Here is a 14,930-nt window from a genome sequence, read left to right as displayed (position 1 = left end):
CCCGACGCGGGGCTCGAACTCACGAACCGTGAGATCATGACCTGAGCCGAAGTCAGACGCTCAGCTGACTGAGCCCCCCCAGGCGCCCCTACATGCACGAATGTCTTAAAGTTAATTATACTGGGGCACCTGGCGGGCTCAGTCAGTGGAGCACGTGACTCTTAATCTCAGGGTTGTGAGTCTAAGCCCTACGTTGGGTGTAGAAATACTTAAAAACAAATAAACCCTTAAAAAAATAAAGCTATGAATTGTATGTCTGCAACTTCTGGTTGCGGCTGAATTGTGTCCCTCTCCAAAATATGTTGACATCTCAACTCCCAGTAACTCAGAGTGTGACCTTACTTGGAAATAGCGTTGTTGCAGGCGTCGCTAGTTACGACGAGGCCATGTTGTATTAGGCTGGACCCCGAATCCAACGTCTCGTGTCCCATAGAGACACACACAAAGGGGAGACGGCCATGTGGCCACAGGGACTGGCGTGACACACGTACAAGCCAAGGGATGCCAAAGATTTTGAGTGTTCAGCAGAACACCAGCTCTGGTTCCCAATCCCAGGGGAGAGCAAAGCTCATCACAGCACCAGCCACTCGGGTAAAAGTCCAAACACTTCTGCCCCTGCATCCTGGCATCGGAGTTGCCAAGGAAACCATGAAGCAGCCGGGCGCTGAGAGCAGTTTACTCACGCGAGGAAGAGAGGAAGAGACGCTGGGGTCTACTTGCGTGGCTGGTCCCCACGGCCCCACCCCTCCTGTGCTGCAGGGGGAAGGCCCCACCCCCTGAGAGCCTGGGGCCTGCCTGGCGGTGCAGGCACAAGCAGGACTGAGCTCGCGGTGGGGAAGTGTGTCCCGCACAAGTTCTGTGGGCTTCTTATTTGTTGGAAAGAAGGTTCCAGGCCCAAAGCCCATTCTTTTTTTCTTTTTTTTGTAAGTTTTTAAGTATTATTTCTGAGAGACAAAGAGAGACAGATGGTGAGTGGGGGAGGGGCAGAGAGAGAGGGAGACACAGAATCCGAAGCAGGCTCCAGGCTCTGAGCTGTCAGCACAGAGCCCGACGCGGGGCTCGAACTCACAAACCGTGAGATCATGACCTGAGCCGAAGTCCCACACTTAGCCGACCAAGCTGCCCAGGCGCCCCTGAAGCCCATTCTTAAGTGGTGCTGCTTGGGACTGAAAGGCTGCCTTTCCCAACAGCCAGAGCTAGGAGACGCCAGGAGGATTCTCTGGCCCAGGTTTCAGAGGAAGCACGGCCTTGTGACCCCTTGATTTTCGGCTTCTGGCCTCAGAACTGTGAGCAAATACATTTCGGATGTTTTCAGCCCCAGTTTGTGGTACTTGTCACCGCAGACCTAGAAAACTAGTATCAATGTTGAAGAGCGAAACTTCTTCAGCGAAGAGAGAGACGGCCGTGGTCGGTGCTCGCTTCTTCCGCCCCCACCTGCACGCAGCCACAGCTGAGCTCACCCGAGGGGAAGCCAGCGAGAGGCTGCAGGGAGGCCCTGCCCGGGACAGACATCTCTCTGTGCTGCCATCCGGCCTGTTTTGCTAGACGCTGTATTTTGGGGTGGGGGCCCGCTGCGGCCCCCAGACACTGAGTGAACACCAGCTGTGTCCACAACACACGGGTTGCTCAAGACAGGACGCCTGAGGCGGGTATAAAAGATGCCCATAGATCCTTTGACACACTTCCTCTCCACAGGTGGAGCCTGACTCCCCTCCAGTGCGGGCTCTTCTTGGTGATGTGCTGCTTCTTCTTCTTTTTTTTTTTTTTTTAATGTTTATTTTTGAGAGAGAGACAGAGAGAGTGTGGGTGAGTGGACAAGGGGTAGAGAGAGGGAGACACAGAATCCGAAGCAGGCTCCAGGCTCTGAGCTGTCAGCACAGAGCCGGAAGCGAGGCTCAAACTCATGAACCGTGAGATCACGACCTGAGCCAAAGTGGGACGCTCAACCGACTGAGCCACCCAGGCGACCCGGTGACGCGCTTCTGACGAAGGGCATGTGTGTGCTCCGCCCAGGATCGGTTCACGCAGCTCAGGCGGCTTGCCCCGAGGGGACCAGCCCTGGGAGAGTTCATGGGGAGAGGACCTGAGGCCGAATCTGCGTAAGCGGGCCAGCTTGGGGATCCTCCAGCCCAGGACCAGCCTGCAGGTGACCAGGGCCTTGGCCGATGTCCCAACCACGACCTCAGGAGAGACCCTGAGCCAGACGGACCAGCTCCTGAGACCCTAATTTATGGACGCTGTGAGATGAGCGGTGTTGTTTTAAGCCACCGCTTGGGGGTAACTTGTGCCACAGCAGTAGATAACTAATACAGGACTGGCTCCCCAGAAGGGCCCCTGCCTTTCCTTTTCTTTGTTAGGGAAAGCGTGATCTGTCCGTGAAGGATTCCTCCATGTTATGACTGTTGCAGATGCCATCTGCCCCTCGCTGCCTGATTAGGGCCCCCCTAAGAGTTGAGAAGCCCTGGTCTGTGACCAGCCTGGTCCTCTGGGAACGCCAGGCTCCGTGGCGTGCATGTGTCTATGTAACCAGAATACAGCCGTGCAGAGCTTATGCCTCATGAAAATATTCTCAACGCGCTCCCTTTCTCTCCCATTGTCCCCAGGCTTCTGATGGCTCTATTTCTTGTGGAGCTGTGTGTCCCACCTGTCTGCCGTTCCCACCTGTCCCTGGGCAGGGGAAGGTGAGGATATGGTTCCCACCGTGTCAGCCTGGGGAAGTCGCTAGGACTGCCTCAGGGGAGGGCCAGGAGTGTGGGGGAGAGGTGACGGGGTCTCCCTGGATCCTGGGGAGCAGGCACCTACTCAGGGCCTGGACCTGAGGCCCATGTGTGGGCCTGAGCAGACGCTGCGTGGACAGCCACCAAACATGCCTCCTCCCTAGCAGAGGGGTCCCTGCTGGGCACCCCAAATGGCTACGTGGGTCCCATGGAACAGGCCGACGACCAGTTGAAGTCCAATGTCTTCTCGTTCTCCTTTTGCCACTCAAGGAACCCGTTTTCTGCCTGTGAGTGATCAGCTGCGCAGTGGGGTCCACAGAGCCGTGGGGTACATCCCTGGGAGGCCAGGACCCACCCACACCTGAGTGAAACCCACAGGACGGTGCAGTGAGAAAGACAAGCCTCAGACCTCAGGCCCCCATGTGCCCCCCATCGCAGCAGCCGGAGGCCCCCGAGCCCAAGCTGCCAGGACAGTCCCGCTGCAGCCACAAGTCCTGCCCCTCCCTCACACTGCCACTGTCACCTGGGGCTCCAGAGAGGAAAATGGACTGGTGGGTCATTTCCACACTCACTTCTTAAAGCCCCAAGGTCGTTAGAACTGTCGGTAATTGTGATTCAAACAAGCTTGATAAGGGGCTTTAGTCTGAGTTCCACACTAAGCATTCAGGCACTCACGAGGAGTGGCCCTGAAGCCCGTGTGACCCCACAGATGCAGGATGCACAGGGCACAGTTCAACCGCTTCTTAAACACACGAGTTTTTCTGTCTGTAATCATTCATTTGATTTAATTTAAAGTTCACTTTCACTACGTGGATGACGTCGGCACAGCCACACTAGGCTTCCAGCTATGCGAGAGTTGCCCCGGCTCACAGACCCAGCCTTCCCTTCTCTTTCTGCTTCCCCTTCTGAGTCCCACAAAAGCCACATGTGGGTTCCAATCCTAACTTGCCGCTCCCTCGGAGGCCGTGTGGGTGGGGATTAGGAGAGTGGGTGTGGGTCCCTACTTCCTCTAAGTCTATGGCAGGGAACCTGTGTCTCCTGTGCGCTCTGGCTCGGCCCTGGGAGACCACCAGCAGTGCCCCTGTAGGTTTCTGTGGGACGGATACCGGGGCACTGGGCGCTGGACCCACCTGGTTTCTGAGGTGCCGGCTCTGGGTCCTGCAAGAACCTGCAGTCTGTCCCCTCATGCTGGCCAGCAAGAGGATGGTCAACAGGGACCCTGCCCTCGGTGCTCAGCTGTGGGATGGGGCTGCTATGGAGAAGGGCAGGATGCCACAGTGACACAAAGACTGGACACCGCCCGTGTCCAGCAGATGAAGGCCTCACAGGCCAGCGCTGGGGGATCTGGAGATTGCACCCCCGGCTGAGGGAGGGGAAGGAACCCAGTCCAGGAAGGTCTTGGCAGGAGAGGCCTAGGGCCACGTCTCCAACCTGCAGGTTGCCTAGAGACCTCCAACCTGCAGGGCCGCTGGTCAAGAACGTCAAGGATGGAGAAGGGAGGAAGGCTGTTTGGGAACGCTGTCCCCCAGCATCTGAATCTGCAGGCAGCTGGGCCCCTACTCCCTTTGCTGTCCGTTCCCTGAGGGGCACTCGTGGCTGCCACTCACTCACGCCTAGCCACACCTGTCCGGAGGCAAGCCTGAAAGGCCCATGGCCAGGAGCATCATGGGACCGTCTTTCTACCAGAGTGAGGGCATGCGAAGGGGCCAAGACTCAAAAGAGCTCCGAGGACGGGGTTCCCTAAGGGTCTGTGAAGTCCAGGGGGAGTAGAGCAGTGATGATGGAGGAGGGCTTTCCCCACATGGGTACTGGGCCAGAAGCTCTAGGAGGGCACTCCTGGGAGGAGGGGCCAGCAAGGGGTGCCCACAACCCTCTAGACCATGGCGGCTCGCTCCTGGGTCCCTGGTGGAGAATGCCCACTTCCTGGGAGACTCAGGCCAGGCCATATCCCTCCCCACTCCCGCTTCAGCCACAGGCAATGGCTGTGGCCTCCCAGGTCAGCCCAAATTGCCCCCTGAAGACCAGGTGGTCTCAGAGGACCCCTCTGCGACCACAGTAAAAGGCTGCCAACCGTACCCACCAATTCCAAAACATTCCACTGCACAGACGGCTTCCTCGGCTGGCTGCAGTGACAGAATGCCCTGCCCCGAGGTCCTTCTTTCTTCCTCCGTCCCCTCCCATGCGCTCAGGCCCTCTCCCACCGAGGACGGCACAGGTGGCGTGCCTTTGCCTATCGGCGGGGAGCTGGCTCGGAGGATGTGCCCCAAGTGACAAGGTGCTCACAGGACAACCCAGCATAAGGACCCACATGTTCCTGCTACCACCACTGGATTTATTGAGGCTGCCACCACGTCTGCTAAGAGGGCCACCAAGAGGGGACCCAGCCACTGCCCGGCCTGGTGCCTGAACTGAGGGACTGTGTGCCATGTTCTGGTGGCTCCTTGAGGGAGAGCCTGTGGAGAGTGACAGGCCACGAGCACTGGGCAGCTCGGAGCGGAAAGAGAAGCATGAGCTAGGAGTGCAGGGTGGGGAGGGGGCAGGAACCAAACTTGCATCTAGACAAAGTGGGACAAGACGAAACCAGAACCCGCGTGTGTAGACGTGTCCTCTCAGGATCCAGGCGCCTCTGGTCCGCAGCGCCTTAGCCAGACATCTCCTCTCGCTGCTCCTTGTTCCTGCGCACTTCGGCTGCGTGCAGCTCCTGTGAGGACAGGTGGAGGTGGGCGGGGCCCTGCGCCGCGGGGGCGAGAGGGGGGCCCGCCCCTCCCCCACACCCAGTCTTCAGGGACCCTCCCAAGTGCGGGAGAAGCGACCAACGAGGGCACCTTAGCGACCAGGACTGAGGGTCAACAGAGAGCAGGAGGAGGTCCGCGTCATCCTCTGAAAGTGTGGCCCGAGTGCGGGGACTGGCCCTCAATGCGACTGGGGTTGCGCCCAAACCACAGAGGGGGAGTTGGAACTCAGGTAACTTCCTTGGGATTGCGGACTCCACGGTGTCCCCTGGCACCAACCTGGTTCCACCCTGTGGGCTGAAGCAGAGGCCGCTCCCGGGGGCTCCGGCCAGGGCAGGGCCTCGCCTCACTCAGGGCTGTCTCCTAGCTGGACAGGGAGCAGCCGGGGCGCGAGAGCGCTGGTGGTGCGGTGGGCAGGGGCCAACCGAAGGAAGGGGCTCGTGGGTGCTTCCCCGGCCCCTCCCCTCTTCTGGCTCAAACCCGGGATACGCGTCCTTCCGGGCACTTCCAAAACAATGCCCACCCGTTTATTACTGCGGTTATTGGCCCTGTCCCACCGGGACTGGACAATTGGCCTTGGCTGTGGCACTGCGGGAGGCGCCCAACAAACGCAGGCGGAGCCCGCCTCTCGCGGCCCGGGATCCACCCCGCCCCGGCACCGCCCCCTGCGTGGAGCCCCGCCCCTCCCTGCTTTGGCACGCCCCCTCCCGGTCCCGGTCGCGTTCCCTGCTCGAGCCCCGCCCCGGCGCGCACCTTCTCGCGCAGCCGCTCGCGCAGCGCCGCCAGGTGCGCCTCGCGGATCTCCTTGCTGAGCTCCATCTTGTAGTTGAGCTTCTCCTCCGCCAGACGACTGAAGTTGTTGTTCTCCTCCAGCGCCTTGTGCAGCACCTCGCGCTCGTGCTCGCGCCGCTCGGCCAGCTGCTTTAGCACCTGCGCCTCCTGCGTCTGTGCGGACGGGCGGGGGCGCGCGCGTGGGCGGGGGCCGCCCGCCCCGCCCCGCCCCGCCCCGCCCCCAGCCTGCCCCCCCGCCCCCGGCGCGCGGTCTCGCCCCGCCCAGTGCCCTCCTTGCCCTGCCCTGCTGCCCACTGGACGCGCGTCCTCCAGGGGCCCGGATCTACACTGTCCTGCCGTCGGCGAGGGTGTCCACCTGGTCCCGCTTTGCCTGGGACTTCCTGGGCTTTAGCATCGCAAGGTCCGCGTGCCCGCAGAACCCTCGGCCCCAGACACACCGGAAGCTGCTGACCCTTTCTGTGAGTCCTCAAGCTCCCAGAGCTGCCCCTCCCACGAGGCTGAGTGCGCCCACGCAGTAAGAGAGGCTCTGTCCTGCTCGCTGCCGCCTCCAGAGCTCCTGATGCACTCAGGGAATGTTGGAGGAGCAGAGCAAGTTCAAAGCTTAAGGGCTGTCACTGAGCCTTCACTGTCTCCTCTAAAAAGTAGGTGCGTGATACGCACCAGGTTCTGAATTCCCTAAGGTGCGGAGAGCTGTGCACGGGCCCCCAGGGCTGGGGAGAAGGGACTGGTTGGGGCAAGGAGCCCGGGACTCCTGGCTCTACACTGTCTGTCCTTATTTGGGGGAGGGGCTGCTTGGTGAGGGTCAGAGACCCAAGGATGATCACCCACACTTCCTTCCTTCTGGGCCCACCCACGTGTCAGTCACTACTAGCTAACCCTAGGAGGCCTGGGTCCCCAGGTTTCACGGGGACATGCTACAAGGGATCCAGAGCCACTGCCCCTGCCCAAGGGGCAGCCCTCAGCGCTGCACTCCTGAGGGTACCCCTGTTGTGTGTGTTTCAGTCTCCATGGGGCTGGTGTGAAGGGGAGGGGTGGGGAGGGAGGCTGGGGCCCCCTGAGCTCCCAGCAGGTCTGGGCTTGCAGCCCCCAACACATGGCAGCCCCTTTGTTCTCACTTCTCTGCCCTGGAGAAGGGTGCTAGTCTAGCCTCATGTCCCAGGACTCCTCCTGGCTGTGGCCAACGACATCCCCTCCAACAGCCTCTGCTTCCTATCTGTCTCCGGCTGGCTGCCATTGGGGATGCCTTATCCTCCCTGTCCCATTCTGATCTCCCCAGAGGCGATCCAGGGAACCAGGGGACCCTCTCCACCCCAAGCTAATAGCCAAGCAGCAGCTTGGAGTACCCTGTGCCTGGAGGGCTCTGTCTGTGCCCATCCAGGCCTCCTGGCCACCTTCCTCAGGACCTGGAGGCAGGGGTGGGCTCCTCACCTTCCTCCGTTCCTCAGCTGCTTCCAGCCGCTTCTGCAGCCCCTCCAGGGAGGTGTCCTTCCTCTTGGGGGGAGAGGAGAGCACTGGGCTCTCAGGGGACAGGTCAGAAGGGGACTTGAGGATCACCTCGAAGCTCTGGCCAGAGGCCCTCTTGTCCAGCTGCTTCACCTCCATGTCTGTAAGACCAGACGGGGACTTCAGGATGCTGAGGGGGCCTGTTCCCAGCACACATCCAAGTCAAGGGCTGGGGGAGGGAGCACGGCTGCTCACGTGGGACTCCCAGGCCTGAGCCCCCAGGACCACCGCCCCCATCAGAGCTTCCCTCGCCAGAAGCCAACTAGGGGAGCGTGTGGGGGAGGGGGGTTGGAGAGGCCACGGGGCCAGGGAACAAGGTAAGGAGGAGGCAGGCACTGGTCAAGCAGGACCTGTCAGTGGCCCGGGGCACACTCACCCCCATACTGGTAGATGGTGTTGGGGTGCGGCTGTGAGTAGAAACAGGAGCAGATGAGCGACAGCACTGACAACTCCTTCATCTTCTCCTTGTAGGCTGTGGGCATGAGGCCAGCATGAGAGGGCGCCACGACCTCACCTCCTGGCGGCCCCCTCGTCCTCTCCCGGCATTCTTCCCATACTGTGTCTCTCGGGAAGTCTGTTTATCTCACTCTCTTTTCTGTTCCCTCGCCTCTCTACGTCTCTCCTCTCCTCTTCCCTCCTCTCCCCACCCCTCCCAGAAGTTGACGGTCTTTCCCTGGCACCCCTCCCTGTGTCCTGCATTGTTCTCCCTGCTCCAGGCTCCTTGTGCTCCCCTCCCTCCTCTTCTCTCTCTCGGCATTTCTGTTTGTCTCTGTTCATCCTTCTGTCTCCCTCACACTCTGTCACTCTCTGTCTGTATCTTTCCACATCTCCATGACTCTGTCACTGTATTTTCCCAACTCACCCTCCCTGTACTTCCCCCTCTTTACTTCCTCCCCTTTCCCTCTCACAGATACTAACCACCACATCAGATGTAGTGCTTCTGCAGGCAGAACTTTCTTGGGCTGTCCACTTGGGTGAAGCCCTCAGAATTCCTCTTATGCGCCCCCCCCCACTTACCCTGACAGCATTGCAGCCTCCCCCCCCCCCCCCCCCCCCCCCCCCCCCCGTCCCCCAAAACCTGGCTCTGAACAGGCCCAGGCTTTCTGTTCTTCTAGGGCCAGAGGGTAGGGAGCTGTCCGTTCAGCACCAACACCTGCCCTCTAGCTTTGCAGAGCAAGTGCCCACAGCCAGTGTCCCCAGTGCCCAACTAGAAAAGGAGGCCATGAGCCCTGTCAGAAGATGGAGGAGCCCACTGTCCGAGTGGGAATGAATGAGCTATTTGTGGTCCATTCGTGACAAGCCAGACCCCAAAGTAGACACGTTGGTCAGGTGTCTCACTGGTGTTTAACCATCTTCAGGTCTAAGACTGTCCCCCTGCTCAACCGAGATGATACTGGACCCAAGGGGTGAGGGTGACTTGTGCAAAGCCCCTCAAGTACGGTTCAGGTGGTCTGTGTTCTTTCCACAACTCCAGCATGTCACAAAGACCAGGAGGCTCAGAGACCCGTGCCCCCGCCTCCCTGGCTAGAGAAGCTGGGACAGGTCTCCAGAGAGATGCTCCAGAGAGGGAACATGCTTCTGTGAAGGAAAAGCTACCTTCAGGGCTCTTCCCAGGGGCAGATACCCATTTGGACAAGTGTTGAGGTGGACAAGAAAATTCCTGATCAAATTTCACATGAGACAATGTCTTTAAGCTGAGTTAATGTGAAATTGGGGAAAGTGCTGGTGTAGAAACAGGACACAGGACAGAAATCATCAGGCCCTTGTCTGAGGGAATAGCTCACAGTGAGCAGGGTTTTCTCACAACCAGTGCAGAGAATGATGTTATTTGATCTAAATGTCCTGATGATCCAGACTCCTCTGGAGAGAGCCCGAGAGACCTTAAAGGGAGCACAATAAATCCTGGGCTGGCAGCAGGGAGAGCCTTTAAGGGGCTTGGAGGGGAAGCAGGGCAAAGACATATCTTGGTAAGTGGGCCAGACGGGGGCAGGCTTCCAAGGGAATTTCGGCCTGAGTTGCCAATTTTATTTTTTCACAAGCAGAATCTATTTGTGCATTTTTGTGCTGTGAAAAGTTAATTTTAAAAAGAAGGCAGAGGGTACATCACAATACATGTGCTGGGGAGTTAGAGAGTGTAAGAGCAGGCAAAGCAGCCCTTCAGAAGCAGCAGACCAGGAGGCATTGGGGCATTTGGAAAGGCTGGGGAAGTCACCAGCCCTGTGCTCAGAGGCAAGGTCAGGACGGGAGCAAGAGGGTGTCTGGGTCAAGGGGACATACTTGGGTCCTGGGAGAGGCCAGGAAGGAAAGGGCTCAGTCTAACCCTGCCACCACCAGCCTCCCTGGCAAGAGACAATGCTTCCCCTACCTCCCAGGGAGTCCTTCTACACCACATGTGAAACCTGCAAATGGGTCTACCATACAGGCCAGGAGCTTGGGGCCTCGCCGCTGCTCAAGCTCCTCTCTGCCTTGAGGCTGAGGTTTTCCTGGGAGAAGGAGCTGCACGTTTATTACAGAGGAAGAACAAGTTCACAGACAAATGTCACCTCAGCATGAGGGAGGCTGGCGGCAGTTCAGGGAGCAGGATGGGGAGGTTTGGCAGGTGTGAGCACCGCATTGTTAGGATAGAGGGGAGAGGGATGGTAGGGCTAAGACTGAGTCAGAGCTCTCTGAGGTCACGGCTCAGCCCAGGGGACCAGTGCCAACTGGAAAGTGAGGGACTCTGTCCTACAGCTGTAAATAGGGGTGCAGCTCAGTGTCTGATGGTCATGGAGATTCCCTGGGCTGGTTTCTCCCAGGCTGATGGCCCAGGGGGAGCTTCCTTCCCTGAGTAGCCAAGTGGGAAGGGGCACCCCCCAGAAGGGGGCTTTGGGAGTGAGGCTTGCTGTGTGGTTTGGCTACAAGTTGGAGGGGACTGGACAGCAAGTGAGGAAATTGGCAAATTTGCAGAGAGTGAGCCAGGAAAAGCCCACACATGGGGCCGGAGAGCAGGGCTGGGCCCAGCGGCTCCGAACACAGGAGGTTACACCTGTGTCCTCAGAGCTGGAGGGCTTAAAGGCCATGTCTCATTGCAGAGGGAAGAGGTTGAGGGCCAGACCCATCTAGGCACCTCTCCATACACAGAGCTCAAGTCAGGAAACCCCTCTACAGCTTGGAGGCATGCCCTTTCTCCCCCTCACCAGGACCCTTCTCTTCCCCATCACTGACTTCAGGGAGTCATTAAAAAACAAATCTCTGCTGTGAACTGGATTGCTTTCATCTCCTCCCTCCTCTTCATTGTATTAAACGTTAAATATGCAAATATGCACATTGGCCTTTTGGATGCTTAGATCCCAGGTGAGTAAGAGTTAGAAGGCACCACCTCAGCCTACAGTGGCATGGTAACAATAATGACACCACTCATAAGGTGGGCGCATGACATCCATACTCCCAACTGACCCTCAAGACCAGCCAGCCCAGGTAGATACGCTTGTCAGGCTCATTTCTACTGAGGGGAAAAAAGAGACTCAGAAAGCAAGGGGCCCAGCCAGAGTCACACAGCATGCCAGGATGGGAGCCTGGTCATGAGTCCCAGCCTCTGACTGTACTTTTCTGCTTGGAGCGTCATGGTGGTGGTGATAGGTGGTGTCTACTCAGAACTGGGAGGGCAGGGGGCCCACAGATGCCTACTCACCCCTAGAAGGGTCCTGGAGGCTGCTAGTTGCTTCTTCACAGATGAAACTCATTGCCATCCAGGCTGCCCCTCTCACTAGCCAGAGTTATATGCAATGTGCTGGGAGCCCAGCATGGCAGGAATTGCCAGCAGAATTCACCTTTCTCTGAGCAGGAAACTCTGCAAAATGTGGCTGCAACATTCACACTGCCCAGCACAGACTGGGCACGCACCTCTCGTCAGGCAGCAGGCCGAGCACTGTTCCTGCAATATCTTGCTGTCTCTCAGAACAAGCCCAGGGGAGGTGCTGTCACTGCCATCCCCATCCACATGCGGCCCTGAGAGTTTAGGTAGCATGTGCAAGGCCTCCCAGCTCAACAGAGTTGCATAAGGAGACAGATATGAGCAGGAGTCTACAAAAGTGTGTGAAGAGCTGAGCATCTGGGAAGAACATCAAGAGATGGCCACCTGTCTGCTAAAGCTGTGTTCACTCTCTAGAGAATAAGATTAGCTAGGGTGCCCATCTCCGGGATGGAGGGGAGGGAAGGGAGGGCCACCTGTCCCCAGGTGAGTCTCAACAATATAGCCCATCAGCAGGCACTCAGCTTTTCGGTCAACAGAGGAAGAGAAAGCTAAGGTCAATCTTGTAGTGACTATGAGATCATAGCAGACAATGAATAGTCACCAAGGCCAAATGAAGCCCACCAGCGAGCTGGGCAGACAGGCCACTGAGGCCTGGGAGATCAGCTCCAATCAGAGAGGTCTCTTAACAGAGAAGCCATAGCTGGGATTCACTTAAACTGATTTCGGTCACAATTACTGGTGCGCTCACATAGCCACTTCTGGGCCAAACTCCTATCAAACTTTTATGAAGATGAGCACAGGTAGGTACACGTGTGGGCTGTGCTCTACCTAGGGCAGCACCGATGGTGAAACAGGAAAGGCCCAGCCCCATGTGACTCTGGCCAGGGGACGTTCTCCAGCTGGCATTCAGCACATCCATGAGGCAGTGGCTGTGCTGGACAAAACGGATGGTGAAAAGGTAACTTGGGCACCCAGAAAAATCCTGGGGCTAAGCGTGGGTCAGCAGGGCCCCAACAAGGCACTGCTGGTATCGGGGCTGTGAGGTCAGTGTCGGGCCCACCTCTGAGAGCCATCAGTGGTGCCGTTTTGGCTATTTCCCTTCACCACCTAATCTACCTGCTTATCTGTCAGACAGATGGCAGGAATGAGGCCTACTGAGGGCTTTTATTAAAGGGGGTTCTTACTAAAGGGGGTGAGTGAGAGAAAAGGCTGAGAGCATCGCCCACGAGTGGTCGCTCTTTGTCTCCCACTCAGGCACAGATCCTGAGCAAGGGCCTGAAGCGCCACCTCAGTGTAGGACTGGGGTAACACTCTGGCCATGAGAAGGACAGATTGCCCTCAGTTCCTGGAGGGGGAGGTCTCATTCTGCCCAGAGCGGATCCCAATATCTCTAAGGATGTCAACAAGAGAGAGCAGGGGGCGGATGAAGACCAGATGGACGGACCCAGTGCAGGCGGGGTGTGGTCAGTGACACACATGTTCCCCTCCTGGACACGTGCAGAAGTCACCTGGGGCCTGGAGCCCAGGAGGCCTAAGAAGCTGGGCAGGGCTGGGCACATGTGAGTGGGTGGAGCTCTGCTAAAGCTGTGTTCACTCTCTAGAGAATAAGGTTAGCTAGAGTGCCCATCTCCGGGATGGAGGGGAGGGAAGGGAGGGTTGGGAGTGTGGTTCCGGATGGAGTGGGGAACGGGGTGGAGGTTGGGGAGGAGGTGCTGCCCTGCTGTTCCTTCCACATGGAGTGCAAAGATGAAGCTGGTTTTGGGGCTCAGAGCATTCCTGGGGACAGCAAGCCCAACGTCCTCACATCCAGGGTCACCTGCAGCTCTCCTGCATCCAGTAACTGCCCCTGTCCACCTCTCCGCCAGAGCTCCCCTCCTGGAAGGCCCCGAGGGAGGAGGGTCGCAGCCTTGGTGGTGGGGGGGTGGGGGGAAGAGGGGGCGGGAGGGGGGGTCTGTGGATCCGCAGCTTGGGAGGCGGGGCGGTCGGGGAGGGAGGGGCAGACCCCTCCTTGCTGGAAGGGCTTGGAAACTGCAGCAGCCCCTCCCCCATGCAAACCCTACTGCGCAAAGGGCGGTGGCTTTTTTCGACCAGAACGGGTGGCACCTTGTCGCAGAGAGCGGTCCCCAAGCCCGCAGCAGCGAGGGGAGGGGGCGGTGACGCTCGACGGGGGCGCGGCTCCCCGCTCGCTCCCCAGTCCTTCCGCAGCGTCTCTCCAGCCCCCAGGGCACTCCTTTGGCGCAGGGAGGGCCCGGGCCCGCCGGCCCTGGGCTAGGGCTCCCGCAGAGTCCTACCCTCCCAGTCCCCAGCCTCGCGAAGGCGAGGTCCGACCAGGATCTGCGGGAGCCGGGCGCCTCAGGGGACGCTGTCCGCACCTCTCCAGCGCGTCCACCCAGGGGCACCGGCCCGCGTCAGGCCCGGGAGCCACTCTGCCACAGTCACGCCTGGCCTGACACGGCGGACACGGAAGGGGCAATGAGCCTCCGAACCTGACGTTCTCACCCTGGGTGCTCCCTTGGGCGCGGCCCCTGCCCAACGGCCCACGCTCGCCGCACCAGCGCCACAATCCTTGCCCTTGGGGCACCAGGTCGTCCCAACCCGTTGGCCTGAACTCTGGCTCATGGGGGTTCGGCCCGGCCGCGCCCCGCGCTCTGAGCGCGGGGTCTGAGATGTGGAAACAGGAGTCCGCCAACAGCCCCTGCTTTGGGCGAGGCCAGACAATGGCCTCAGCTCAGACCCGCCGCCGCCCCAGGAAGCCCGCGTGCCGGGCACCTACCGGACAAGGTGCTGGCCATGGTGCTGGCGGCGGCAGAGGCTGCGGAGGCCGAGGAGGCGCGGGCGGCGGCTGGAGCTGCAGTCGGCAAATGCTGCAGTGCTGGGGAGGGGAGAGAGCGAGGGAGGACGGGAGGCGGGCGCAGAGAGGGAGGGAGGCAGCGAGGGAGAGAGAGAGAGAGAGAGAGGGACGGAGAGAGAGCGCGCTCGAGAGAGGGGGGAGAGAGAGAGAGAGAGAGAGTGCTCTTGAGCGCCTGGCTGGCTGTGGCAGGGGCAGCCGTCAGAGAGAGTGAAGGCAGGGGAGGATGGGAGGGGAGAGACCCGCCTGGGACGAAGGGTGGAGTATTGCAGCCAGATGCCCATCCTCCCACTGCTTACCTCTTGGACCCACTGCTGCCCAACTTGGCTTTGGCTTTGTGCAGGCTTGGGGGGATGATGGAGACATTCCCCGTTCCCCAGGGTGGGCGTGGCAGGAAGGGACAGACCCCAACAGCGGGGGGGGGGGGAATTGGAGAGCTCTTCACCTGAGCCTGGGAGGTGCCTTCTATGTGCCCAGGGCTGTGCTGAGGGGAAAGTTTGTCGTAGACAGTGGGGGTGGGGATTGGTCCGGAAGGCCTCCAAGGAGCATCCCAGAGCATGAGCTGATTCTGAGGCAGAAAAGAGGGCAAATGGGGATGGTGAGGC

General features: G+C 59.4%; 1 protein-coding gene across 1 annotated transcript; it reads right to left on the bottom strand.

The window, feature by feature from the left end:
• Positions 1 to 5,028: 5,028 nt before the first annotated feature.
• STMN3 (stathmin 3) lies at positions 5,029 to 14,416 on the bottom strand. The gene is made up of 5 exons (XM_045443931.1): positions 14,251 to 14,416; positions 8,121 to 8,216; positions 7,670 to 7,845; positions 6,203 to 6,394; positions 5,029 to 5,418 (listed from the first exon to the last, which is right to left on the bottom strand). The coding sequence occupies exons 1-5, from the start codon at positions 14,267 to 14,269 to the stop codon at positions 5,359 to 5,361; spliced, it is 543 nt and encodes a 180-aa protein (XP_045299887.1). The 5' UTR covers positions 14,270 to 14,416; the 3' UTR covers positions 5,029 to 5,358.
• Between the last annotated feature and the right edge of the window lie 514 nt (positions 14,417 to 14,930).

Source organism: Leopardus geoffroyi, chromosome A3 (genome assembly GCF_018350155.1).
Source record: "Leopardus geoffroyi isolate Oge1 chromosome A3, O.geoffroyi_Oge1_pat1.0, whole genome shotgun sequence".
In the NCBI taxonomy this organism is placed as follows: domain Eukaryota; kingdom Metazoa; phylum Chordata; class Mammalia; order Carnivora; family Felidae; genus Leopardus; species Leopardus geoffroyi.
Note: the sequence above shows the minus strand (reverse complement) of the source record. Positions and strands in the feature narration are given on the sequence as shown.

Coding starts and splice junctions, on each gene's coding strand:
- STMN3 (XM_045443931.1), bottom strand. Junction 7,846..8,120: donor CACCATCTACCAGTATGGGG/GTGAGTGTGCCC, acceptor CTGGTCTTACAG/ACATGGAGGTGAAGCAGCTG. Junction 5,419..6,202: donor GCGAGCGGCTGCGCGAGAAG/GTGCGCGCCGGG, acceptor CTGTCCTCACAG/GAGCTGCACGCAGCCGAAGT.